General features: G+C 42.3%; 1 protein-coding gene across 3 annotated transcripts in view; it reads left to right on the top strand.

Annotated features, from left to right (window-relative positions):
- The first annotated feature begins 22,503 nt into the window (after nucleotides 1-22,503).
- Nucleotides 22,504-26,310, top strand: part of WASL (WASP like actin nucleation promoting factor) — a 58,322-nt gene continuing 54,515 nt past the window's right edge. For all 3 annotated transcript variants that reach the window (XM_040594907.1, XM_040594908.1, XM_040594906.1), the window contains exon 1: nucleotides 22,504-22,977. In XM_040594907.1, the coding sequence (XP_040450841.1) occupies nucleotides 22,858-22,977 (120 nt within the window). In that variant the 5' untranslated portion in view covers nucleotides 22,504-22,857. The remainder of the gene's footprint in view (nucleotides 22,978-26,310) is intronic.

The following is a 26,310-nucleotide window of genomic DNA, read 5'->3' as shown; positions in this document are numbered from 1 at the left end:
CCAGCACGGCTTTTGCTAAGCACCGGCCAGGACTTCACACCAGCTTATTCAAAACAAAGCACAATTTAGTCACCTGAAATAGAACACAGGACAAAGGGTAGAATTAAACAGACAGCTTTTCATACTTGGCCTTGTATCCGTCTTCCTTTTTAAGCATTGCAAATGTCTCTTCAGCCCAATTATCTCAGCCTGGAGGCTCAGCAGTGGAAACTGACCTGATGCATATGTGAAATGTCTCTTTCTCAATGTGTTTCTAGCTGCATCTATCCCTTGGATGGTGGCTACTAACCCAGGTGCTGCCCACCTCCCCCGTACTACACCTGTACCCTCCTTGTAAAGGTTAGCATCCCCTGGGAGCCTCGGCTCTGCACGGCTCAGCCTGGCCAGCTCTGCAATGGTACCCCACCTTTACTTGTAATGCTCCAACCCACCAAAGGTTTTGGGTTTTCACCTTTATTTCCACCTGCACTTTCATTGGCACTAAGATCTCAGGGTGCTTCATCGCTGTTATTTTTAATTGACATTGAAGTTACATTTGGTATTTGAGAAATGGAAATCATGAGGGAGGTGCAACAATTGCCATGAGGCAGCAGCTATCGATTCCTGCCATCTGACAAAGGGATGCCTGTGCGTGGATATATATAATTCTGACAGAGAGGAGGAGAATGACACCAGGAGCTGCAGCCTAGCTCCTGACAACCTCTCCCTTTGCCACACAAAGCTTCTGATAAATCCAAAAGCCCAGAGCAGCCGTGATGTGCCTCCCTGAACTCAGGTGGTGGACATCTACATCGGGAGCCTTTCCAAGTTTTGCTCCTTCTCGGCAGCCAAATCTCATCCCCAGCCACACAGAAAATGTTCTGTGAGACAAAAGGAATGTCAGGCTGCAGTAGAAGAGAGGGAACTGTAGGGTCTGTTGGGGGAATAATTCAAAAACAGACTTACACTTTGGTTTTATTTGAATTAAAAATGAAACCAAGATCTGTAATGGAAGGAATTTGCAGAAGAAAGCTGTACTTTATGTAGAGTGGCATTTGTTTAGAGCTGTAGAGAAGGCTCAGCTGTTCCCAGCCTCTTATTACCCATCTAAAAATAATAATAATTTTATTTCGAAGTTTCATTGCTGGTAGATATAATCCAGCTTCCTATGCATCAAGAGAAATGCCTCAGGAAATCAGTCACAATAAAAGTGTGGGTTGCCACTTGATTAAAATGTAGTCTGTTCTCAAATGCAGAACTGGTTGGTTTGGGTTTGTTTTGGTTTTTTTTTTTTTTTTCAGATAACTGACAAAATAATTAGAATGCATGTTTCCTAATTTACTACCTAGTAGTAATTAACATTAGTGTCTAAACACTAAGAAAAATATGAATTCCTGATACATATTGAAATGCAGGTTCTATGCCATGTCACAAATGCATTCTGAACAATAAATGTTTCTAAAAATCTCACATCTTATTAAACTGGATTAATATAGCAATTTGATGAAGAATATAGATTTAATAACAAAATTATTTTAAAATTTTTAGAAAAAAAATTAAAACCAATGCTGCCTGCAGAATAACTCCTTATGCTCCATAGCTAGGAAAAAAGACTGAGAAGGAGTGTGGGAATAATCCCGTATTAGACTGAGTTTTAATACTGATTTTTAAAATAAATGTTGATTAGACCCATGGGCTATAAGCTTCATTTCAAGCCCATACATGTACCTGGAACTGAGTTCCACTCCTAAGGGTCTACTGTATTTAAATTTAATGTGAAGTAAGAAGGTTCATGCCCTTGTGGTCAGATTTACAAGTCACATCATTGCCTAAAAATGCAAACAGGCACTTACTGACGTTAAATGCAGTTGAACTGATTGAGCCTCCTAGGACTAAGGGATCATATCTCTAAAATTATTCAAATATTTAATTCCTCTTTATTGGTGATTCCAGGGCAGTCAGTCATCTAGCTATCTTTGGGTGTGAGACTGGTAGCACTGAACCAAGTTTGTTGCTTTTGAAAATATTATTAGATGGTTATCTGTGCTTTAAGCCTTTATGTAATTTTTTTAATCTGTCCCTTCAAGGGTTAGGGGGTTAAAGGATTAAGTCCCTCTCTTGCATTTCTGAACACATTTAATCATAAATACTAGTCATTTGATTTTTATGGCTAGATAAACTAAAACACCTAAAATACCTAGCTAACTGTGAGACAGAGTAAGCTGCCTCTCCCAGCTTTCTGCTTTGACAGGGCCACGTTTGGGACGCTGGTACTGACTGTCAGCTATCTTTCCCTCAGTGCTTATTAGTGACACCTTTTTGGGGAACGGCAGCCCGTTGTGGCAACCTTTCAGTGAAGTCTGGCTAACGTTAAGGATGCTCAGGGCACCTCTGCCACAGAAGAGCTTGGCCCCCATGGCCAGCACTCAGCCTCCAACCCAGTGTCACATCCACCTCACTCAAGCTGCAGGACCAAATCCAACCTGCCCCTCTTATTTTGCTGGGAGGCATCAGCCTGCCTGCTGCTGAATTGCCAACGCAACCCGCAGATGCCAAACCATATATATATGTGTGTGTGTGTAAATATATGTATATATATATAAAATAACTCTTTCCAGTAGGAGTGTGTCTGAATAATATATGTACAACTTGCGTGTGAGTGTCATTTTGGCCACACAGGAAAGGACAGTGGGTGTGCACAGCTTTAGGGTGAAATAAAGGCCAGACCTGTGAATACCAAGGCAATTACAAATCAGCCAACACCAATGTGACCTTTGGGCTAGCAATTTGGTCTTATCAGGATGAAGATCAAGGATTTAACGGTGGTGCAAGGTAACTTTGCAATAAGGTTAGAGGTTCTGGCCAAGGAACATCTAAAGTTCCCTCTTAGCCTAACACAAAATGTAAGAAATTAAAGATAAACCCCTTTCACTTTCCGTATGTTTTCTGAAGAACCTACAAATCCATTTCAGACAGATCCTCTTACAGCAATGCCTCTGCACTTCTGCAAATAGCTAATTCTGTGGGTAAACACAAAAAGTGTGCACTTTAGTGCACGTACTTTGGATGTATCCAGTGGTTTGGTCGATCTTAGTTTTTAAGTATTCTTGCAAATTGCTCCTGAGAACACACTCAGCATAGCAGGCCTTCACACTTCGTTGAGATCTTACTCTGGCAATGTTTATAATGCAAAATGCCATACAAAGATAGAAAATGTGTTTACAGCTCAAACCCTACCAATATTTATAAGCTTATCACATTCAAGACATAATTTTGAAGAGATAAATGCTTTATTAAAAACTCTCATAAAATCAAATCTCTGGCTCCCCACTCTTGGTACATCTATCAAACAGAGAGAAGTTGGGCTGACTTGCTGGACACATTTCCCTGAAGATAAGAGTCACCAGGTCTGAGACGCTGCTGTCTGAAGAGATACTTTACTCAAAGACTTTTTCTTTTTTTTTTTTTTTTTTTTTTTTGTGATATTGCTATTATGTTGGCACTTCTTTAGAAAAAACAATGTGTATTTGCTTTTTTCCGAACATACATGAATTTTCATTGTCACATCAAAGGGAGTTGGTAACCTCATCACACAGGAAGAGAATAAGTAACAGACTTTGTTCCTGGTTGAACAGAGGAATGAAGTTATATTTAAAGTGCAGGGAGGAAGAAATGGAATTTATTGTTCAGCTTCATGCAGAGAGGTGGCTGACTCATAAGCCTGTACAACTGACGGTACTTTCAAGCAACAGCAGGAGATAAATGAATAAGGAGAAAAAAATGTCAGTTTATGTTGCCTAAAGAGGAACTTAAAGAACAGCCATGACTTCCCACATACTTCTGCAAGGCAACTTTCTTCTGTTTCTATTGTATAGCCAGAAAGCAGAGGCTGGGGCCTATGGCTAAATGACATCTCCACTGTTTTCTTAGATTCTCTAAAATGGTATGAAAACAAGCAGGGTCATCGAAAACTCATGAGATCAGGTTATTCCTTCATATTGAAGAAGACTTTTCACTTCCACAGTAAGTACTTTTGCATGCTGATAAAAATAATGGGACAGCACTTCAGAATTTTTTTTTTCTCAAAAATAAGTCTTTGCTTATCTATATGCGTGTGTATATATATATGTATAACATAGAGGAATCATAATCAGATATTCACTGCTCACAAAATGTACTTCACGCTTGAGACTCTTTTTCAAAAGTCTGTGCTGTAAACTAGAACTTTAATAAGTGGGGAGGGTAACAGTAAGCTAGCAATAAAAAAAAAGTTTTTTCTGAAATTATTTAGCCCTTTTCTTTGTTGTACTCTCAGGCTCATGATATGTTGTCAAAAAGTTGTTTGTCAGCTAGAAGAAACATGACAAATATAGATATTTGCAGAAGTGTTCGCTTTGGTCATGTCCCTTGGCCTTTTAAAAACTCTTTGTGTGGGAGAAGTGAAAGAGGAAAGACCCTAAAAAGTGCTGAAGATGAAGCAGGGATGGGGGAACCATGAACTAACACCCCAGCTCCACCGGCATGGTACACCTTCATTATCCCGTGCTAAAACAGAGAGCAAGCAGGCAATGTTTATAGCACCCCGGGGCAGCTGCATCTGCAGGGGTGGTGGTGCTCAGCAGCCCTGGCACCAAAAAGCCAGCAGCAATCAGCCGTGGGGACAAAGCCATTTCATGCCTCTGACACAAACCCTTTTTAACAGCCATCCTTCTCAGTATGAACTTCCTTTCCAGCTTCTTTTCCTTCTTTGATTACTTTTTCTCCATCCTTTCTGCTTTCTGTCTGAATGAGAACCCATCTTAGCTAGGCAGTTCGCCTCAACCCTGCTACATTTAGCTTAGCACAGCAAGCTAAAAACCAGTCCCAAACAATCAGATCGAGTTCTAAAACAAATAAAAATAAAAATATGTTTTCCATGAATTGTAGAGAGGAAAATAAGAGCAAAAAGGCAAATGTTTTTCCTGGCCTGAAGAATACAGTTTGGATCATGTGCTCCAAAAGCTACCCAGATACAGAAGCTATATTTTCCTGCCTTTGCTATTCCTTCCTCCTTCTCCTTTCTACCAGAGGCTTTGTTTTGCTTTACAAGGAAGTACGATTCAATTTTAACTGTGAAACACAAAGCCACTCTCTGAAATCAACATATTTTTTTCACGGAAGGGGCATTAATTATGACTTTAACGACTACCTAATGAAAGGGTTTTTTCATCTAAAAATATGATATCGTATAAAAAAGATGATGTTATAAACTGGAACTATTTAGAAATATGATGTACTGAGGTTTCCGATAAGATTTAACCCAAATGATATCCACTTCTTTGACAATCTTCACCTTAATTTTGAAGCTTTTTCTGTTTTCTTTCTCCTTTCTCTCTAGTCATCTTCCTTTTTTTTGGCATTCTAATAAAAATGAAATGTAACTTTGCTTCTTATATAACTAGTAAAAACTAAGAGTCCTGCAACATCACCTCAAATCCAGATCTTTTTGTGCAAATCAAGGAAGTAGTACATTTTCCAGAGGAGTTTGTGTCGCATCTTTAAACTGATTTTTGTTTTTCAAGCACAGGCTGCGTATCCATATGGGGAACTCCCATGAGGAACCAGATGACTGAGGCATGGGTGGAACACCCTGCGTGACTTCGGCTGGGCCACATCCTTAGACTTGCAGCTTGCCTAAACAAATCGGGTACAGAGCCATCGCACCACCCTGAGTCATGCAAAGTCCCATGCTTGCGCAATTTGAAGTAAAGGATGTCTGCTGACACCCACTGGGATGGTAACGTGCCTCAGGTGGTGAATAACCTGTTCCCTCCAGAATTTGGGGTTACCATCCAGATGACACCCTGTCACCTGGGCCAGGCAGAGAGCGGGAAATTACCTTGAGGCAATGACTTGCTTCATGGATGAGAAGGGGATTCATGCTTTGTCACCCAGCTGCTTGTATTAAGGTTTCGACATTTCAGAAGAGTTCATTGGGTAATAAAAACACTTCAAACCATTTCAGTCATTAACACTGCTGTTCCTAACGACCTGAATGGAAGCAGTTTTCGATTATACTCTCAAATAAAATTCACAAGACTGCCTCAGAGATGTAGGAGCCTATGGGTTTTGACTTTCAGTAGGAATCAGGCACACAGTTAATTTGAATAAAAGGTTGATTTTTCCACCTTAGATACCGATTAGGATTTCCATAACAACACACAAAACCACACCTCTGCTTTTAGTAAATTAAAACATTCTCATCACAGGTTGGATCGGTGAGATGCACATGGTCAAGTTTGCCCAATGTTTTTGCATCATTAGACACTATTTTCAGGATACCTGAACCCCAGATAAAAGCAGGGAGACCCTCCAGGCTGGTTTACTCCCCTGCACTTTTTTGGGTGCCCCACAGAGGAATCAGCTACTAAATGAGTGTGAGGGGAAGCAGAGAGGGGAAGCAACCAGGGAAGCAGGCAGGAGATGTGGCTATATGGATGGGAGAAGGTTGGGGCAAGGGCCAGGGCATCCAGAGGGCCAGGAAGGGGATGTGCAAAGGGGAGCCAAGGACAGGCACAGACAGCTGCCAAGGGGCTGCCTCTTTCACCGTCTCCTACTGTTTCAGCGTCTGACTTCAGGATGATTTTACAAGTGAAGCGTTCTACAAAACCACAAATGTGTTTCTTACTTTTCAGGTTGTCACCCGTATTGTGATGAAAATACTAATAAACAGCAGTTACCATCCCAAAAGGTCTTCTTCTGAAGTGACTATAAAAACAATACCGTGAATATTCTGCTTTTTTACTCTTTCCATACATTTAGTTTAATAGCTAGAAGCGTTTCGTCTCCTTTTTCTAACTGCCAACTTCGCACGCCCAGCAGCAAGTTGAAGGAAAGCCGGTGGCTGGCAGCTTTCCACCTTGATGAATCATTCCCGGCAATGAAGGCTCTCAGGTGTGTTCTCAGCCACACATCGGCAACCCCACTCCTTTTAAATCGCAGTTATATCTGTACCGATCACCCACCCTCAGTACACTTCCTTAGGCATAACGCTTTGAAATTCGTTAAATATTTGTTGCCACAGAGCACAGAAAGAAACAGAAAACCAGTCAGAGTGAGCACGGTGACTGAAGGCCCAGCAGTGACAATGGGCACTAAAAGGCCATTTCTGTCACTCAGATTAGCAAATACGTCCCCGAATTCCTGCAGGATGTATCTTATTCTGGTGCAGAGGGTCAGCACAAGGAAAACATGTCATTTAAATCTCATTTAAAGACTGCTTTAAAGGCACTAGTAGGACTTGTGTGCTTCATCACCCTTTTCACAGGGATTCATTTGGTGTCATTTTTACACCGTTTTCAAAGGGAAATTGTACTTTAGGTTGAGGAAGTGGCACCATCTTGTGGGTGAAAATGAAAGTGTTTTTTTTTCTTTAGTAAATTTATTTTGTTTTAATTTTCCCTCATTTCCTTCCCCCCTTTTTGGTTATCATAATTTGCAGCCTTTTGAGTCTAAAAAATAATCATTGTTTCAGAAGACTTTAGAGCAGTGCTCTGTTATGCAACAAGTGCATAATATTTTGATAACTTACCATGCTACACAGATTTCTGAGACATTAGCTAATGTCTATGAAACGATCTTTGCAAAACCCTTTCGAGGTCAGCCCCAGAAATTTTCTAATTTGTTTTATTTTTTTTCAAAAAAGCAAGCTAAAATATGTTTATTAAGAAAATAAGGGCTACATTTGCAGTGGCAAATGGGGGAGGGTTTCAGTTTGCTTAAAAACTGAGACCTGTGCCTTCAATTTTGAGAATTATCAAGGTGCAGACTCATTTTTCTTAGTCTTTTTTTTTTTTTTAATATTTCAATTTATTCTAATTTTAAAGGACTAGTCAGACTTGTCAGCAACCTACTGTGGAAACAGAAAAGAGAAGACCAGGAATATTGTTGATGGTAGAGTATTACTGTCTTGTTTAATACGCAAACAGCTGTAGGGCTCAGAGCAAAACATGTAACGCTTGAGCTCATTTATTTAAAGGCATGCCCATAGTTACAGCCAGTCATCTCAGTGGGATTCACCTCTCTTTAGAGATCACCCATACAAATGTCTATTACCTGAACTGATCACCAAAGCTCCTTTTGAAGTCACGAGGGAGCAATAGTTGCTTTTAAGGTGCAGTTCTTCTCATCCTATACCAGATATCTGAAACAGGTCAGCTGACTGATATCCTTAAAGTGCTTATTTCTCTTCTTTGGCTGTAAAGGGAAAATGATGTGATTAGCATAGACATAGCTCCTTGGAGCAATCTGCATGCAGCCAAATGAATCCCACCCCTTGTGCCTCATATAAGTGACATTATCAAGATTTTTTGAGCCCCGTGGATCGTATTTAATTCAGCACTCCAAATGACTTCATACAGAATACCTTAAATATGGATTTCAAGAACAAGCTCTAAAGATCAAAACTGAATTAAGAGCCATTAGAATAGCTTAATATAGGGCTGCACACACCGTGTCAAGAGGTTGGCGTGATCCTTTATGGTGAAATTATGAGAGGAACTATATATTATAGCACTGGTTGCTTTACATTTAGTTATTTTCAGTTCTTTTTACCTTTGCTAAGTGTTTGTACAAAGCGGCATTAACAAAAGTTAATGTGCAAAATAAAAATAACTGCTCTTTCTAATCACTGCAATACAAGCGAAACCTACGATATTTCTGGTTAATTACAACTATTGTCCAAAATCAGTGCCAGAGTATGAGCTGGGCTGCAAAGCAAAACCTAGCATGAGAGTATCTTCCTTCCAAAATCCGATACTTGCGCAAAGAATATGGTCCTGTGTTGGCATTACCCATTGTAAGCAAAGCTCAGAGACTGTTTCCCTGTTGCTGAACAGAAGGTTGAACTTCACAGCACCTGGGTACACCTCCTTCCTTTGACCCCATCGCAGAACTAGCCACTTCCAGAAGCATAGGGAAAGAATGGGAAGGATGGTCAGTTTTGCTGCCCAACAGTTCCCCTATACTTGCAAGATGCGGAGGTCACCTCTGGTGAGAGGAAGAGGTGGGACAGTCTTGTCCATCCTTCCGGTGTGACCAGAAGGTTCAGAGCCTTCTGCTGCCCAAAGCTCATGCAGGAAAACAGACAACCTCCAAGTGCTTCAGCCTTCACCCCCTCAGGACCAGGACTGCTTTCTGCCTTCCGCCTTTGTCACCACCAGCTCTACTTCTCTGTCAGGACCAAGGCACAAACCTGGATGAACACACTTGGCACCTACGTGTTTCTGGACACAGCTCAGAGTTTCCAGTTCTTGAAGGTTAAGCTGCTAGGGGATTATTTTCTGGGCTTTATGCCACACCTTACCCTCAGGGAGATGAAGGTCTCCATTTTGGATCTGCTGACTCAGGAAATACCTACAGGGATTCCAAATGGGATACGTCCTCTCTGCGATCTCCTTGCCATGATCTGGTTTTCTCTTGAGAAGGGATATTCCAAAGCTCTACATGGATACACATTGTAAAATAACAGCAGCATTTAATCATGAAGAAGCATAAGAATATAAAGAGATATACATACACACACACATATATATATATAAACATTGTAAAGGCAGATCATAAGAAAATGCTTCCCTGAAATCTTACTTAGCAAGACCATAATCAGCTACCTCTGAATTTCTAGAAGTCAAGCAAGACAGATTAAAATTGCATATAGCAAGCCAGCCCAGTTATTCACTTGATGAGGAAAGACATCAGAACCCTGTGCAATAAAATGAGAATATATGTTAGAAAAATGACAAATTACAGAAACACAGTATAGACATAATTTAGGTGAGATACAATGTCTAGAAGTTAAATGTCCAATGTTTTACAGAAAGAAGACAATTCCTAGCCCAACACAAAGCCCTTGGCAAATTTAGGAGTTTGCTTAGGATCCCTGGCTCCACTTTTGTAGGAAGCATTTGCACAGACCAAAATTATTATGAAAATACTGCTTTAGGCAAGGCAAGAATCTGGTTGACCTTTTGGCCAGTTCTTGAACTGAATGTCTTTTGATGTCAGAAGCAGTATGGCTCATTTAAATGCCAGACACTCCACGCAACTTTTAATCTCCTGATGTGTTCCTTGGGTTGAAAATCTCACTGAGACTAGAAGCTGTTCCTGCAGCACTCCAGGCCCAGCAGTGAGTGTGATACAGATGGAACCTTTCCCCAAATCTTTCCTTCTGCCACTTGCAGCTCATCATCACAGAATAAAGGCAAGCACATCATTTCAGTGGAAAATTGTCTGAACTTTGCTTCATCAGTTTGAACAAAACTTCAAGAGAGATTGAGAGAACCCAGAGATTTATTTTTTATTCTTGCAGGAAGCTTGGTCACCATCATTTGTTATACTGATAGCTGTGTTAATTGTTGTGTTCGCTGCACTTTCTTGATCTGGCTGTACTAGAATGGGCAACACTTTAATACAGTTTCTCTTTTTCAGCATTTGTGACAAGGCAAAATGAGGGAGCATTAAAAACACTGTAAATAAATTTACTGTTATAAAATGGAAGACTTCCAAGATTTATTCAGACTTATCATCATCAAGATTTAATAATCAAAAAAGATTTATTTAACATTCATATAATAACACAAGACAAAACCAAAGCAGGAGAATTTGGAATTTCTTTGGTCAATATTCATATATTTAAAAAGTCTTAATATCTATTATCAGGTCTCTATAACTTCACTGTCTGCCATTAAGCTCAAGAGGGGCAGAAGTCTTTTCAGTAATATATCAAAAAAGGCTTCGATAGAATCGTTTAGGATCTCAAGCCTTAAAACAGATGGTGGCTGCAAAGAGAATACACAAGGTTGAGCACTGAGCTATGGCTGTTTGGGGTCCAGGACTGTTCCCACACCTTTCATTAATAAAAATCTCACCTACCTCACTGCAGATAAGACTGGATAACCAGTCAGGTTCACAGTGCATTTAAATTATCCTACACTTACTGAATTCAACTTGCACCCACTACATTTGATTCATTGGAAATTTTTACCATAGGAGGAGGTTTACATTTACATGCCAGCTGCTTAGAAAACCCGCAAACACATAGGCATTTTGAGAGCAGGAGGTTTTTCACATGATTTTGGATGCCAATTATCTTGCATGACCAGCAGTGACTTTAAAACTCCATGTGAGGAAGCAGAGCTATTCAAAGCTTTCTTAGAAAAGCTCTACCTTGGAATTCCTGCCAATCCTCAGGTTCTGGGCTATAAAACCTCATACAGACAATATAGCCACATTAAAAGTTCAGTTATAGCCTTAGCTGGTGCAAAAGTTCCAGCACAATATGCTTTTGACTGGCCAAAGACAAATGATGCTCTTCAAGATTGTTGAAGGCAAATGGTTCTTCTCTTTTCCTTTACACCAGTGGCCAGGACGCATCCCTGTTGGAACAGCACTGCAGGACAAGAAAGGTTGGTGATGGTATTTGTACTAATACATATATATATATATTATATATACATACATATGTATACATGCACAAATGCTGCCATCTCTGTAATATGTGGCAATTTTAAGTGCTTGCTTTGCTGGGGGGAGAGGGGTTACCCCCAGTGCAAAAGTACTGCTAATCTTTAGAGAATATATAACGGCTGATTAACTTTATGGACTGCGTTGGTTAATGGATGATTTTGCTGCCAAATATTTTAAATCTCAGATCGCTGGCTCAGAAGCCTGTGTTGAAACACAGCTCACTTGTGTCGATTGTTTACTGGGTTTTGTTTGTTTGCTTGTTAAAACTTTTGGCATAACTTTTAGCTATTCAGTTTCATCAAGAGAAAAAAAAAAAGTACAGCAAAGCACAAACTTTGCACTTTAATTGTAACTGTGTTTTTCAGAGACAAGGAAAAGTTAGGCCAGCCAACCACTAACAGCAAACACTTGCTTTAAATTAATAAAGAATAAATAACATGTAGAAGTGGAGATGGTGAATAAAATCATTGCTACAAGAAAGTGTCAATAACAGTACTCTCCAAGAGCCAGGGCATCACTGTGCCTTTGGCACACCCCTGTTCTGATAAGCACAGTGCTGAGAACCTGCAGTCACCTTGAGATGCCCTTCCCCAGGAAGTTAATACTAGTTAATGCCATATCTTAAGTGATCTAGAAGCTTTGATAGCGGAAGGGTGAACACAAGAAATTACTTGCACAGCATCATGAGTATGACCAGCCATGGGCAAAAGGGATTATATTGGGAGTGGTGTTTTTTATGCTCACGTACCTGTGTAGGCTTTGAGAACTGCACTGAGAGTTGCTCACCACCAATGACTGTCAGTGTCCAAAGACTTCACCAGGAGCCCAGCCCAGAGACTAGGGGCAGCTTCACGGGGGCAAAATTGTGCGCTGGCACTTATGAGTACTGGGATTCAATCAGAACAGGAATCTCACACACTCTCAACCTGCTAGTGCTTTCTTCTCTGCTGTTCCAGAAAGCTGTCCAACATCTTCACATCTCCTTTTTTCACCATTTTCTTTTGCATCATTACACCATCACTTCTGATATCTCTAGTTTTCTCCTTGGTGCGTACGCTCAGCAGCCTGAGTGGGTTGGCTGGCCTTTACATTTCTCAAACAATCATTTTTAATAAGGGAAAAAATTATCTCCCCTATGCATATCTTATTTTTCCATTACAAGGGTGGTGTTTGCATTTTGTAATCATTTTTAGCACGTTTTTATCATTTAGCACATATAGGTTAGCCAGAAGTTATGAGGGTAAAACCTGTGGCCAAATTCTGCAGTTGCATGAGAGTAAACTCAGAATGAAGCCAAACTGATAGGTACAGAAGACAGAGCAAACGCTGATGAACCTGCAAAGTAAATTCAGAGGAAATTATTTTTCTGAATTTTGTATATTTAAGATACATGCCAGAAAGTATTGTGATAATTATTTGCATCTTATTGACATACATGTTTGAAATGAAGCTTGCAGGAACAATATCCAGGTCTAATGGGATAGTGAAAGAAAACTCAACAATTTTTTATTTATGTGGCTGTTGCTTTATTCCCATAGGCAAACACCCTTTAGATAATTGCTGCTGGCTGATGGGTCCTGTACCATTAGACATCCCATCCTCCTGATGGGATGCTAGAGGCGTTCTAGCCTGGCAGTTCCCAGCCCTACTGCTTTTCATAGCTACAAAAATTCTCTACAAGCTGTTCTCCAAGATACTGCCCACGCACACAGTGAAAGAAAACTATCCTTCAGCATTTATAGAAGCGTATTGTTTGACAGGACTACATTTACATTTCTACAAAGGTTGTCAATCCAGTGCTTATGGCTCAGAATGGAAAATTTCTCCCAGAGAGACTTTATTTAACAACTGACTTCTAGATGCAGAGAGTGAGCAGCACACTGTAGGGAGAGGTTATAAACTTTGTTTTAAACCAACTAGCAATCAGTTCTAGCTTCAGCAGTTTTATTACTTTTTATTAAATGCAGTAGAGATTGTCTGTTATTGGAAAGTGCTAAACAGAATGAAAAAGCTTTTTGACAAGACCTGTTACACATATTTTATCATGTATCTTCTATTCAGAGCAATTTCACCACTGCAGACTAAACAGAGACTTATGTTAAGATTTGACAGATTTGTTTAGGAGTTTCTGTTCTCTAACAGACTCCAAATAATTTATTAGTTTTGCACAACTTAAGACAGAAGATTCTGAATTCCTTCCATAGCAGTGACTTTGTATTATTACTTTTTAGATGGTAAGATACCTAAAAGACAAATATGAACAGAAAAACCAAAGGTATTTTCTGAATTAGAGTCCTGTCCTTTGGTGTTAAAAGTAACACTTTATAGAATCACTTTAATAAATGTCTTGAGATCCAGCTTAAAAGCAGCTAAATTTTTTGCCCCTACTTAATCCTGCTGGAGACACATTACAGACTATCCTCACAATTAGGAATCTGTAAATTTATGTCTAATTGTATCCATTATTAACTACTTAACATTTTTCTTGAAGCAACATTGCCCTTCCCTTTAAAAAAAAGGTATTTTTCTCTGACGTGTTCCTCATGAAGTCCCTTATCACTTGATAAATAAGGATGCAGTCATTGTGGATTGTTTAGAAATTACATGTATCCATAGAAATTATAGCCATTCAACAGAAATTCTATCTGTTCAATGATTAAGTAAGTACACTACATTTAAACAGTTTTATCTTTTCTCAGGTCTTCTCTCATTTTGTATTGCCATGATACCTCGTCTCCTCTTTCCTACTTTCCCAGACATGCTATTTTTCCTCTGAACCTGTTCCAATCTAAATTCATCTTCTAGAAAGTGGGCAGAGAGGATCATACACATTATTTCTGGTAAGGTGCATTATGGCCTTGCACAACCGTACGAATAGCTCCCTGGCGTGAGCAGGAGCCTCTCCCTCGACCCCCCCGGGACACGCATTCACCTTTCCCAGGCCACATGGCCAGGGCAGCTCCCAGCCAGTCTCAGGCCTCCCCCTCGGTCACTCCCAACCAGCACACTTCAGTACAGTGCCTTTTGCTACTGAATTTCATCTCATTCCTATGGCTCATCCTCAAAGCTACTGCACTCTTCCTAATATTCTGATCCTCCTCGTATTCAAAGACAATAAACAATGGATAAAGACAGCTCATATTGTAAAATCAAGCAGGCTGCAGATTATGGATTGCATCATATTTGAAATAAACCACACATGGTTATAAAGACTTTGGCAAACATTCTGTATATTCAAGAACAGTATTAAAAATTGAGTGGGTTATTTAATCAAAAACTTTTTTTCAGTGTAAATATGAATTGATTTTTGTCTTCTCCTTTGAAAGTTTAGAGCTCATGCATTTATTCCAGTCCATCGGCTTTATAGCATTCCTTAGGCAACCAGCTAACACCAGATTATTTCAGTGTCTCCACATGACACAGGCCTTTCAGCCTTGACCTTGCACATAGAGATGGCCAGAGAAAGAAGAGGTATAGGTACAGTTCAGTAGTTCAACAACCTGTTTTGGAGACTGGGACTATGATTCAGTTATACTTGATTAGAGATTTTGGCTTACAGAGCCCCATAAAACTTTCAAGACTGCCCGTATTCCCACAGAGTTACACTACAGTTATAAACATGAGCAACCTAGAAAAGAAAGTGAATTTATTTCTTATGATACACGCTGGCAATCTAGATGACATTCACAAGCAGGAGAGCACAATAACTAAAGGCTGTCTCTTCTGCCACTAAGAACATTTCTCATGTTTTCTTGTTCTGAATTGTTCACTGCAGCTAGTAGAAATCAAAACACCTATCCAAAATAATTGTCATAACGTATCATTATGGGAATAATCCTATATTGCCTATATATACTGAAATATCATACCTCAAGCCTACTGCAATGTGTAGGTAGCATAAAAATAGTATAAAAATAATACCAAGCCTCATTCCATCTCATTTGAACAAATTACTTTCTATCACAGTTAAAAATGGCTTAGCTTTTATGAAGTTTAGTGAAAAATTAACACACATAGACCCCCACCCCCTCAAGCAAACACTCTGCAGGCTATGCTTATGGAAAATCATTCTCACGGTAATCAGCTGTACATGCTGACAAACTTGTTCTTTTCTGGTTGCCTAGCTGTCTACCAACCTCCTCTGGCTCCCTGCCATGACCTCTGTGAAAGAGCTGCTATAACAGTAGCAAGTATTTTCCCAGAAAGCCTTATTAACTGTTCTGTAGGTTTCTAGATTTTAAACAGCAACTCGTTGTACTGTAATTATTGTAAGAATGTTTTAAACGAAGATGTTTGGTTTCATCTCTTAAGCAGAGATGACAAAATTCAAGGCCAAGAAACCTAACTGGACAAAGCAGGTCGGCATTGCATGTTATGCCATTGTAGCAAACCCTGTAAAACCAAGTCAAGAGTTCAAATAAATCAGTTCTGGCCTTCTTAAATCCACAGAAATATCCTATCAGCTGAAAAGTGGTAGATCTGAAGATTTTATATATATATATATATATATTAACATGTGATGGTAGGCTTCCATGACATCTACAAAAAAAAGTTATACATCTTCTAAAATTTATCTGTGATAGAGAAGTATAGAAATAAAACTGATTAAAGGAACTTAATTTCTCTACTTCAAGTTACAGCACACAGAATCAGTATTTATTCAAAGATGGTTTGTTTTATGAGGCAGGCTGCCGTGGATGTTCTCCAAGTTTAATGTCGCCTCCCTCCGGATCAGCTGCTGGGTTCTCATATGTGTTTACAAGGTATCTGGGCACCAAATAGGTATGGGGCTTTAGGCACTGCTGTGCTACGCATACAACAATACTTTTGTTAGAAAAAGAAACAAGAAAAAAATTAGATTAGTTCTCATAGGACAACTTCTCTTTCAAGTTTAGTTGATGAACATGAGCAAAGCAGATAGCCACAGAAAGCACTGATGTCATTTGTATGTGCTATCTTACATACCATGGGAACAGTCCTTAATTGCAAGTAATAATAGGGTAGCCAGGAAAGTGCCAATTAAAATAACTTGGCTGTTTGTGCTAAATTCTAGATATTCCTGAGGTCTTAAGAAAATTTGGTTATCTTTACTTAACAGAATGCAATCAAAACCAAAGATTTACTTTTAGACTTACTTACCTCTGAGATAAAACAACTGGTCAGAGTGCAGATTTTCTTGTTGATGCATAAGCAACAGTCAATGGAATGCACACAGAGTTTTGAAAAACAAAAGAAGAGATGGTTTTCAACACCTTTTCAAGCCAGTCTGCAGCATGTTCAGTTTAATTTTGTTTATGGTTGTTAAAGCTCCTACAGCATACATTTGTTAAGCTTCTAGATTTGATAAGCATATTCTCTTTTTCCTGTAAAAACAATATAGTTCACCATACCAGTGGCTATAGTTGACGTGGGGCTGATACAAGTAAACTCCCTGAACACAAAAATCAGGCTGATCAAGACATGCACGTTCTCAGTCTTGCTTTATGAGGTGGAGCCATATGCCTTCAAGAACACTGATGCATAAAGACTGCTCTTTCCCCACCCACCCACCTACCCCTAGGTATTTGCATCAGCTAGCAAAACCACGCAGAAGCAAGACAAAGAAGTACTAAGGCACCAGAGACGGTCTGATGCAACTGAGAAGCCCCAGGTCTGGACCCATCTGCCAGATGAAGGATGACCTTTGATGGGATCTCACTCTGGCCTCCTGGAAGGCAGCAGCAGTAGAACAGGACTGGTGGGACACGGCCAGCCCTGACACACCACAGGGCTGCAGCAGTAAGGATCTGGTAGTGTGAGCGCCAGCACAACCCCAACAAGAACCAAGGTGTGGTTTATGCCTGTTCCCTAGGATTGTAAAATGCCAGATACAGAAGTAAAAGGAAAAAAAAAAAAACAACAAAGCCCCAAAAAACCCAAACCCAACCCAACCAAACAAAAAAACCCTGTACATGAATGTTACTAAGTCTTCCATCAGGATCCAAACTGCAATTGTTGCCGAGTTGCACTATGTATTTGCAAGCTGTTCATGGAGTTATTGGGAGTAAACTACTGACCTCAAGCCAGCTCTTAGCGGGCAAGTATGCACATCATACTTAGTGCTTACAGTAAAAAGGGTGGATTTTGAAAGCATCTGCCTGTGCTCCCCTCCGCTCAGTAAGGACAAGGCTTCCTGGTCAGAACCATGCTGATCAGGGTGCAAGGTCAGTCACGCTCCAAACAAGAACTGACGTTTCAAAGCCAGAGCAAGAATTCTGTTGTTAAGGAAATGTGCTCTAACAACGGATTTGTGGATTGCAGTAAGGAAAGAACATGTTTTGCTTTTTTCTTTTTTTAACTGGCGAAGGTCTTGAGCTTTATGGTGGCTGATTAACTGCTGAAGGGAGATTTCATTACATTGAATTTAAAAACTGTCAGGAAACAAAGTAAGGAATAAATATTCCTTTTAATACCCATGGAAAAATCAAAACAAACTTATTTACTCCACTCATGGTTATTGCTGGGTGTAAAACTCAGAAGTCGCACCTCTGCTGAGGTATAAACCAAGACAATAAAAAGAGTGTTTCATCAAATGCTGCGCTATACAATTTTGAAGACAAGCTTTGATGCATGGCTAGATGCTAGCTGGGCTGGGGAAAGAAAAATGTTTTCCTCTTATTTGCAGAGCAGCTACAGTACAGTTCCACAGTTACTGCAGGTAATGATGAACAAGTAAGTATTAAGAGGAGAGAGAGGATGTGCCAAGTTCCAGTATGTTGTTTGGTCCATCTACTCCACAGTCCTGAAAGGGAGAGTGATACAGGCCAATGCTTCAGGCCACAAAGGAATTGTAGAGGAGCTCTTGACAAGAGCAAGATCTCTCCATAACTGATTTTAAAGTTAAAATAAAATTGCTTGTATCTTACCCTCACATATTGAAAGTATGATTCATCCAAAGAAAAATCTGTGTTACCCTTTGCTGAGCAAAATGGAAGGGCACAAATTACTTTCCTTCAAGTAAACAGTCTGAGGTCAAAAATGAGGCCTAGAAAAGACATGGCAAAACAGCAAGACATGCATAACAGCCACTACAAGGAGAGAAGAAGTTCTAGCTGGCACCCAAGGAGCATTTGTGCAAGAAATGAAAGAACTTATTGTCCCCACGGCATTGGTTCTCAGGCTCTAGCCTGCCCACCCTCATGGCAAGGATGCTCTGCCACATGGCCAGCCACAAAAGGAGAGGATTCTTCCTACTGACACTCCACTTCCACATCCATACAGAACCAGCAGAAGCTTTCCTGACTAATTAAAATAAAACATAATCGTCAATGTTTGCAACTTCTGTTACTAATTCATGTCCTTCTGTAATTGAAAGAATATAAATTCAATATAGAGAAACCCACCACCACCACAGCCTTCAGATCCTCTTTTTTTCCAGACTGTTACCTGCCTGAAACAGATAATGCAAAATCTCTGTGAGAAAGGAAATGCAGTGACTGAACCTGAAATGAGCTGCAACTTAACAGATGATTCAGTTACCTCCAGACCGGGCTGGGATTCCTAAATGTTTAAAGGTTCAGTACATAGAGATTAAAGTGAGTGAACCTTTTACCAGTAAAATAACATACATTATTTGCATCAATTCAGTAACGATGCAAACCCAGTCCTCTTCAATGAGGTCTCTGTTCAGAAAAACAACGAGGTTTACTTAAAAAAAAAAAAAGAACTTGTGCCTTCACAGCTCAAACCCCATGTCCAACCACAAAGACAGTTCCTCTTTCTGGTTACCACAAGTGGTTTTGCAGTAAGTGGACTGGTGTTTTCTACAGGCCCAACCAAAAACGGTGGGCAACGAGCCTTTCCCCCTTTTTGTTCATTCTTGGCCTTCCCTGTTGACATACCCTTCCCATGCGGCGACAGTAATCATGCACTTTCACTCCTTATCTCCCCCAGCCATGCCTATGTGGTCGCTGCAGCGAGGTTTGCACTTGTCCCAGGCTGCTCCACTTGTCACTAAGAATAACATGAGATGGAAGAGAGACAGTACGGAATTTTTTTCTATGGAGAGCTGTGTTCCCCTTAAAGCCTGCCTGTTCTTTGGTGGAATCAACTGTCTCTTCACCTTACGGAAAATAAGAAAACCAAACTGTGACCTAAATTCAGCATTGGGACAAAACCCAAGATTTAAGAAATGTTGTGACAGCAGCAAAAAAAAATAAAAATAAAAAAAATCCTTGCAGAACTAACTTCTTGCATTTAGATATTTCAGACTTTGATAAAACCTTTAAAATATAATTTGTACCACTAGAAAAAATCACTTTTAAGTTTAAAGTTTTCTTCATCTTTTTACTCCATTTTTAATTACTGAATGCTATTTCTGAAATTGTAAGATTATTTAAATTCTGAAACTCAAAAGTATGAAAGTACGAAAAACTACGTCGCAGGTCCACATTTAAAGACAAAATTCAGACATACATTTTTCCTGTCAAAGATAAGTCTGACAAGGATAATAAAACCTGTTTATTAAATAAGTATTTATAATATAAACCTTTAAAATCATTACACTTGCTTATATTGATACACATTATGTCACTTCCAATGTATTTCATTACTTTGGCGCTATGAGCTGATACCCTGAAATGGAAAAATAGCAACGAAGAGCAGCTTCCCCTAAAGCTTACAGACACCAGCAGTGGGCTAAGACAGCTTGAACCGCAAGGACTACAGTCAGAAATCCAGAGGAAAGCCTCAGATAAACAATGACAGCAATTTCACTAAAAGGTCAGAAAGAGCACTTCAATTTCTTCAAAGTGTAGAAAGGTAATTCCAGCTGGTAGCTTTCCTTAAGAGAACTTTGCTTGAAATTGAATGTTTTATGCAGGAATGCAGGTCTTTGCTGATATTACTGCAAACATAAATGTCAAAGGCAAAACCCCTATTTTTCAGTGTGTCCCTCAGACTTATCACAATGCTGATATCTCCATTTCCCCTCAGGACTCGCTGCTTTGGCATCATACAAAAACAAAACCAGCTTTTGCATAATTAATGAAACACAGGCTCTGAAAAAAGTTGCTTTTTATTCCCTTTCCTGCCTACCCCTATTAAAGAAAGCAAAAAAAAAATCCTAATAGACCCTGAAGGTTAAAGGACCCTTATGAATAGCTACCAGCCAGCTCATGTGAGAACAGTAAGAAGCAAAACTTACCACCTGTAGCACCCAGAACTCTCTTTGAATGGCAACATCTACACAGTGAATTACAAACCGTGAAAGTTAACAGCAACGAGAAAAAAAAAATATCAAGGAATGTAAGTGTTCAGGAAGGTGAGGAGAGTACCAGCATGTACTGTATTCTGAGCTATTTACATTGTGACCACTAACAGGGGTATGTAAATTTCCTTGAAATGCTTTTGGCTATAAAATAATTGCTTTATGAAATAAATTAAAAAACAAAATACCAAGGGTGTTGTAAAATCCATGTGTTTTATCTTTTTACATGCATTTTCAATGAGCAACATACTAATACTCTTTAGCTAAAGTATTTCCCCTTCCACTAAAATATATACATACTTACACAAGAAAGGAATGAAAATCAAAGAATCCAGGATTGCTGAAAAGTACTTTGGAAGCATTGGTTCATACAGTTTTTCCTTTACAGCAAAGGCCCAAGACACTTCTGTGAGATCTGCAGATTGAGGAGTCCTATATATGCACAGATTTTAAATTCAGTTTATGCTGTAAACTCGGGATTCTCAACCATATTGTCCCTTCCTAACACTTTTGGACAACTACAGGCTCTTAAGTACAGTGAAAACGGCCTATAAGCAGAGCAGAAGGGCTTGCCATCTGTTCCTGCCTGATCTTTTGGAAGACACGAAGTCAGTACAGCTTCGTACAAAGACTTGTGTTCACAGGTTTTCCCCCTGTGCTTCTTCAGTTCTTTCCTACAATACAAAGTAAATCACCATGGGGGCACCGCTTTAGCATCTTCCAGATGGACAATGAATTTATCAGAAGATGCGATGCTAACACATTCTTCACCTCAAAACGCCGAGAAAACTAGCAAGGTGCTCACTTGACATCTGATTTTCACCTTTGCACGCAGGAAGCATGAACATTTATTTCGTGCAACTGAAAGCCAGGCCGGGCATAAGGCTGCTGCGCTCTGCATCTTCAGGCTTCGGAAGGTCTTCAACCTCCACCCCCGCTAGCGGCTGTCACGCGGGGAGAAGCAGGGGGAAGCGAGATCTGGCCGACAACGGCAGTTGACGGTACCCACTGCTCCTCAGGGGCTGGCCGCGGGGAGCCCGAAGCGCCCCCCCGCTATCTGTAGGTGTCACCCCGCCCGGGGCAGCCCGCGGCCCGCAGCGCCATGGCGGACAGCCCCGCGCCCGCCCCCCCGCACCGCGCCGGGCGTGACGCAGCCGGGCGGCGACCCCCCCGCAGCGTCCCGCCTGCCCTTACAAAAGGCGAACACGCGTTTGCGTTACAAATCGCGCCAGGTTTCACTGGAAGCCAAAGGGTTTCCGACACGCCGCGGCTCCCCGGCCCCGCGGGAGGCCCGGCCCCGCCGCCCTGCGCGCTCGCTCGATGACGGGCTTCGGCTCAGGCCGCGGGGCGTTTAACGGGTGTCGCGACCTCCCGCGCGGCCGGTGACCCCCCGCACTACCCCGGCCCCCCCCTCGCCGCGGCCCTACCACCCCTCTGCCCCGCGGCACCCCTGGCCGCATCCTCCTCACGCCCGGCCCCAGCGGCTCCCACGGCCTCCGGGGCAGCGCCGCGCCAGTCCCCGCCGTGCGGCCGCGTGCCGCCGGGCCCCATCCGGGGAAGGCGGGGGCGGCAGCGACCGCGCTTTGCTCTTCTTCCTCCTCCTCCTGCCCTGCTCTTCGCTTCCGCCCAGCAACGGCCAGGTCGGCCTGGCAGGTACTGCGGGGGAGGTGCCGGCGCTCACCAACGGACCGCCCAGGCGCGGCGGGGCCGGAGCGGAAGGCGGCGCCCCCCCCCCCCCCCCCCCCCTCGCACGGCGCATGGTCGCGGCGGCCGCGCGCTCGCCGGCCTCCCCTCTGGTTGCCGCGCGCTGTGGTCTCGCCCGCCCCCGCTGCCATGTTGGATCGTGCGGCCGCCGAAGCCGGGCCGGAGTTGGAAGTTTAGCGCCTCTCGGAGGGGCGGGCGCGATCGGCCGCCGGCGCGGAGCGGCACCGGCGCGGCTGCTCCCGTCTCCGGGCCGCCGGCAGCTGGCCGAGGTCCCGCCGTCCCTCACCGGTTCCCTCCTTCCCCGGCCCCGAGAGGGAGGCTCCGCGATGCGGCTGCTGTGAGGCCGCGGCGGCAGCGGAGGAGGAGGGGGCCGCGGGCGCCAACGGTCGCAGGGCAGCGAGGGCAGCGCCGGGCCGGCCCCGGCCATGAGCGGCAACCCGCAGCAGCAGCCCCCGCAGCCGCGGCGGGTCACCAATGTGGGCTCCCTGCTGCTCACCCCGCAGGAGAACGAGAGCCTCTTCAGCTTCCTCGGCAAGAAATGCGTGGTGAGTCCCAGCCCGCGGCGGCGGGGAGGGCAGGGGGCGGCCCGCGGCGCTCCCGGGCCGGAGACCCCCGGGCCCGTCCCCACCCCGGGCGCGGAGGGCCGGGGCAGGCGGGGGGCGTGTGAGGACAGGCCGGTCGGGGCGCCGGGAAGTTGAGGGCTGCGGAAGTTTCAGCCGGCCCGGCCCGCTCCGCTGCCCCGTCCCGACGCCCGGGAGGGGGGCGGCCTCCGCAGGCCTCGCTCCCTGCCCGCCTCGGCCGCAGCGCTCGGGGCGGTGGGAGCGGAGCGGAGGTGCCGGGGCAATGAATGGCGGCGGCCGCGGCCCGCAGCGGTGGTGTCGGGGTCCCTGGGCCGGCGCGGCCCGACCCGGCGGGGCTGCCAGCCCCGAGCGCTGGGCCCGGCCTCGCCCCTCCGCCGTGCCGGCTGCGGCTGGAGCCGCGCTGGCCGTGCCGGCTCCGAGACCGCCTCGGGCTCCGGTGCGGGCTCCGTCCTTTTGCGCTCCCCTGTCCGTCGGCACCGAGCTCCCAGGGTCGGCTGGTGGGGCTCAGCCCTGCCGTGCAACTGGGGGGCTCTGCAGGGGGAACTGCCCAGGAAGGGAGCAGCTGCGGAGCTCGCTGGCAAAAGTTCTGGTTGCTCGACGAGGCTGGGATAAGGCTCAGGTGCACCTGCGGCACAACAAAGCGATATTGACGGAAGTTGTAGGAAGGCTTCTATCAGTGTTAGGCCTGCCTTGGATTTAGTCTGTACTTTTTCTTGCCTAAACAACAGATTAATGTACTCAAATGCAACTTAAATATTGCATCTTTTCCTGTTTATATGTGCCTGTGTGTATATATGTATGTAAAAGGGAAACGTAGTGGTTAAACCAAAAAGCCTCATAGTACATGTGTTACCAAGTATAGCAGCAAGTTCTTAATTTTCAGAATACCTTCTGTTATGTTAATATAAAACTGTATTAAAACTGTGCTTGTCTGTATTAAGAACTACTTGAAGGCTTCAAAAGTTAACCACTTCCTTTAGAAAAGAAACAGCTTTTAGAAAAATAGGATTTTTTTTTGATGAAAATAAGAAAGGAAAAGTGCATATTTTCTTTTTTTTAAATTACTGTTTGGAAGCCATTGAAAATTATGTTACCAGGCTGTCTTCTGATGTTTTGCGTCCAGTGCCTAGCATACTAGTGTTAGGCACTGTCCATCTTGCTGTAACACTGTGAAGAGTATTTAATGAACTTTAATTTGTGGTTTAAAGCAGGATATCCATGCAGTCATAATAGTTCCACATACCTCTTTGGACTTTGAAATGGTATTGTTGATCAAACTGACTGTTGCAAGGAAAGCATAAGGCGCAGTAACTTAACAGGAAGTAGGTGATATTTACATGGAGGTAGGTTCAGTAAGATGCTGTCGGAGTAACCAAGTTGAATGATTCAGAAGGTGTGACCATAAAGGATGTTTTCTGAAAAGTAATAGATGTGTGTAAAATGGCTTCAATTAATTGAACTATTTGCAGGCACACATTTCACATGTTTAGCTCCTTTGGAAAAAAAAAACCAAAACCCAAAACCAAAACACTTCTCTAAATTTAAAAAATAGTGTATGAATTTGTGTAAGTTGATTTCCAGTTTGTTTTTCTACAATGTGGGTTTTCTTGTCAAGTGAACACACTTTCCGGTTTTGTTACGCTCAGCTGTAACACTCACCTACTCAAGTTCTCAACTTTTCTGCATAAATAGCATGTTTAAAGCAGACTTTGGAGGTAAATGTCTATGTAGTGTCTGGGTGTCATGCGATTTGTGGCAGTCTGACAGCTTCATAGATGTAACTTGCTTTGTATTTTTCTTGAAACTATGCAGCCTTGTGGTTTACACTGAATCTTGGATGACTTTCCAATTGTAGCCTATTCTCTTCCCCTTTTCCCTCAGCCCTATATGCTCTCTAGCTTAAGCGCAGTCTCATCTTACTGTAATTGAGGGTCTCTCCTCAATTGTGAGGACTTGAGCATTGAAGCTCTGGAGATATTTTTTGGCTTACTGTGCCATGAGCCAAAAATGGTGACAATTCAGAAAGTAATGATTGAACATCTCTGTCTCTTGACAGGGCAATGTCTATCAGAAGTGGAGTGGGTACCTGGAGATGGTAACCACTTTGGCTGTCTAACTTGAATCCACGATGCCTGTCAGAGCCCAGCAGTACTCTTGATACTGTTGACCTTCTAGCCTGACTCAGTGTTGGCATGCTATGCTGATAAATGCCTTTTTGCTGTAATGTACGTGATATTTGATCTCTTAACATCCGTGTCTGAATTATTCATTAGTGAAACTTCAGACTGTAAATGCTACTTTTTAAGAAAGGAAAATCTTGTGAGTTTCATAGGGAAAGCAAACTTCTAGCATCCTATCAGCTGAATTGTCTGTGCTACCTGGCTGCTGCAGGTGGTGTTTCTGTCAGTGTGGGGCATGGATCTGCTACTGGATGTGATTTGCATCTGCCATATCGACATAATTTAAGGTTATATTTTACTTGACCTTGTGTTTAGATCACTAGTGAAATGAATACCAGAGGAGCAGTTAAGACATTAAACTATGATCCTAGATACTCTTTTGTAGTAATAAATCATAGTGCTCTTATGGAGGGCATAATGCTGGTATCAGTCCTGAGGGGCTTGGTTAAGCAAGCACGTGGTGCTCTGGACCTGATTTATTTCGACAGTCTTTCCTTTGACTCTGTTTTTGACTGATAACAAGGCAGCTACTTTGAAATAACATTGAGGATTCAACTGCTCAATTTTTATTCTACTGAAAAGCAAATGAATTAATAAAGTAGCTTAATTTTGATTGATACTCATAACCTATGAACTCTGATACTGACATAATTTCAGTGGCATCTTAAGTAACGATGACTGGTAAACACAAAAATGACCTGGGCGTGGGGGAAGTGGTGAAGAGCCATTGCTGTGCACGTGTTGCTGAGACTGATACCATTTTCTGGACTATGCTGATACTTTGGGAATCTCACTGACTAGTAGGCAAATGTACATACAGAAGTTTACTGCCTCTGGGTTTTTTTTTTTTCTTCCTTTTATTTTTTCCCCTAACTTGCTGAGCTGTAAAATACTTATCTGAATCTACAAGCAGTTAAAATACCTTTGGCTGTGACAGATCAGGCTTTCAAAACCAAGCCACTGGCTAACAGTTAAGGCTGCAACTATAGTTAATTTGGTTGAAATATAAATCCAAATGTAGAACCACTTGCAGTAGTCATCCAGCATAATGTAGCATAAGGTGTAAAACTTACTGTCTGTAGAAATTTTTCAATAACTAGTTTTTATTATAATGTAG

Source organism: Falco naumanni, chromosome 5 (assembly GCF_017639655.2).
Source record: "Falco naumanni isolate bFalNau1 chromosome 5, bFalNau1.pat, whole genome shotgun sequence".
Lineage (NCBI taxonomy): Eukaryota > Metazoa > Chordata > Aves > Falconiformes > Falconidae > Falco > Falco naumanni.
This window is presented reverse-complemented; position numbering and strand designations above follow the sequence as displayed.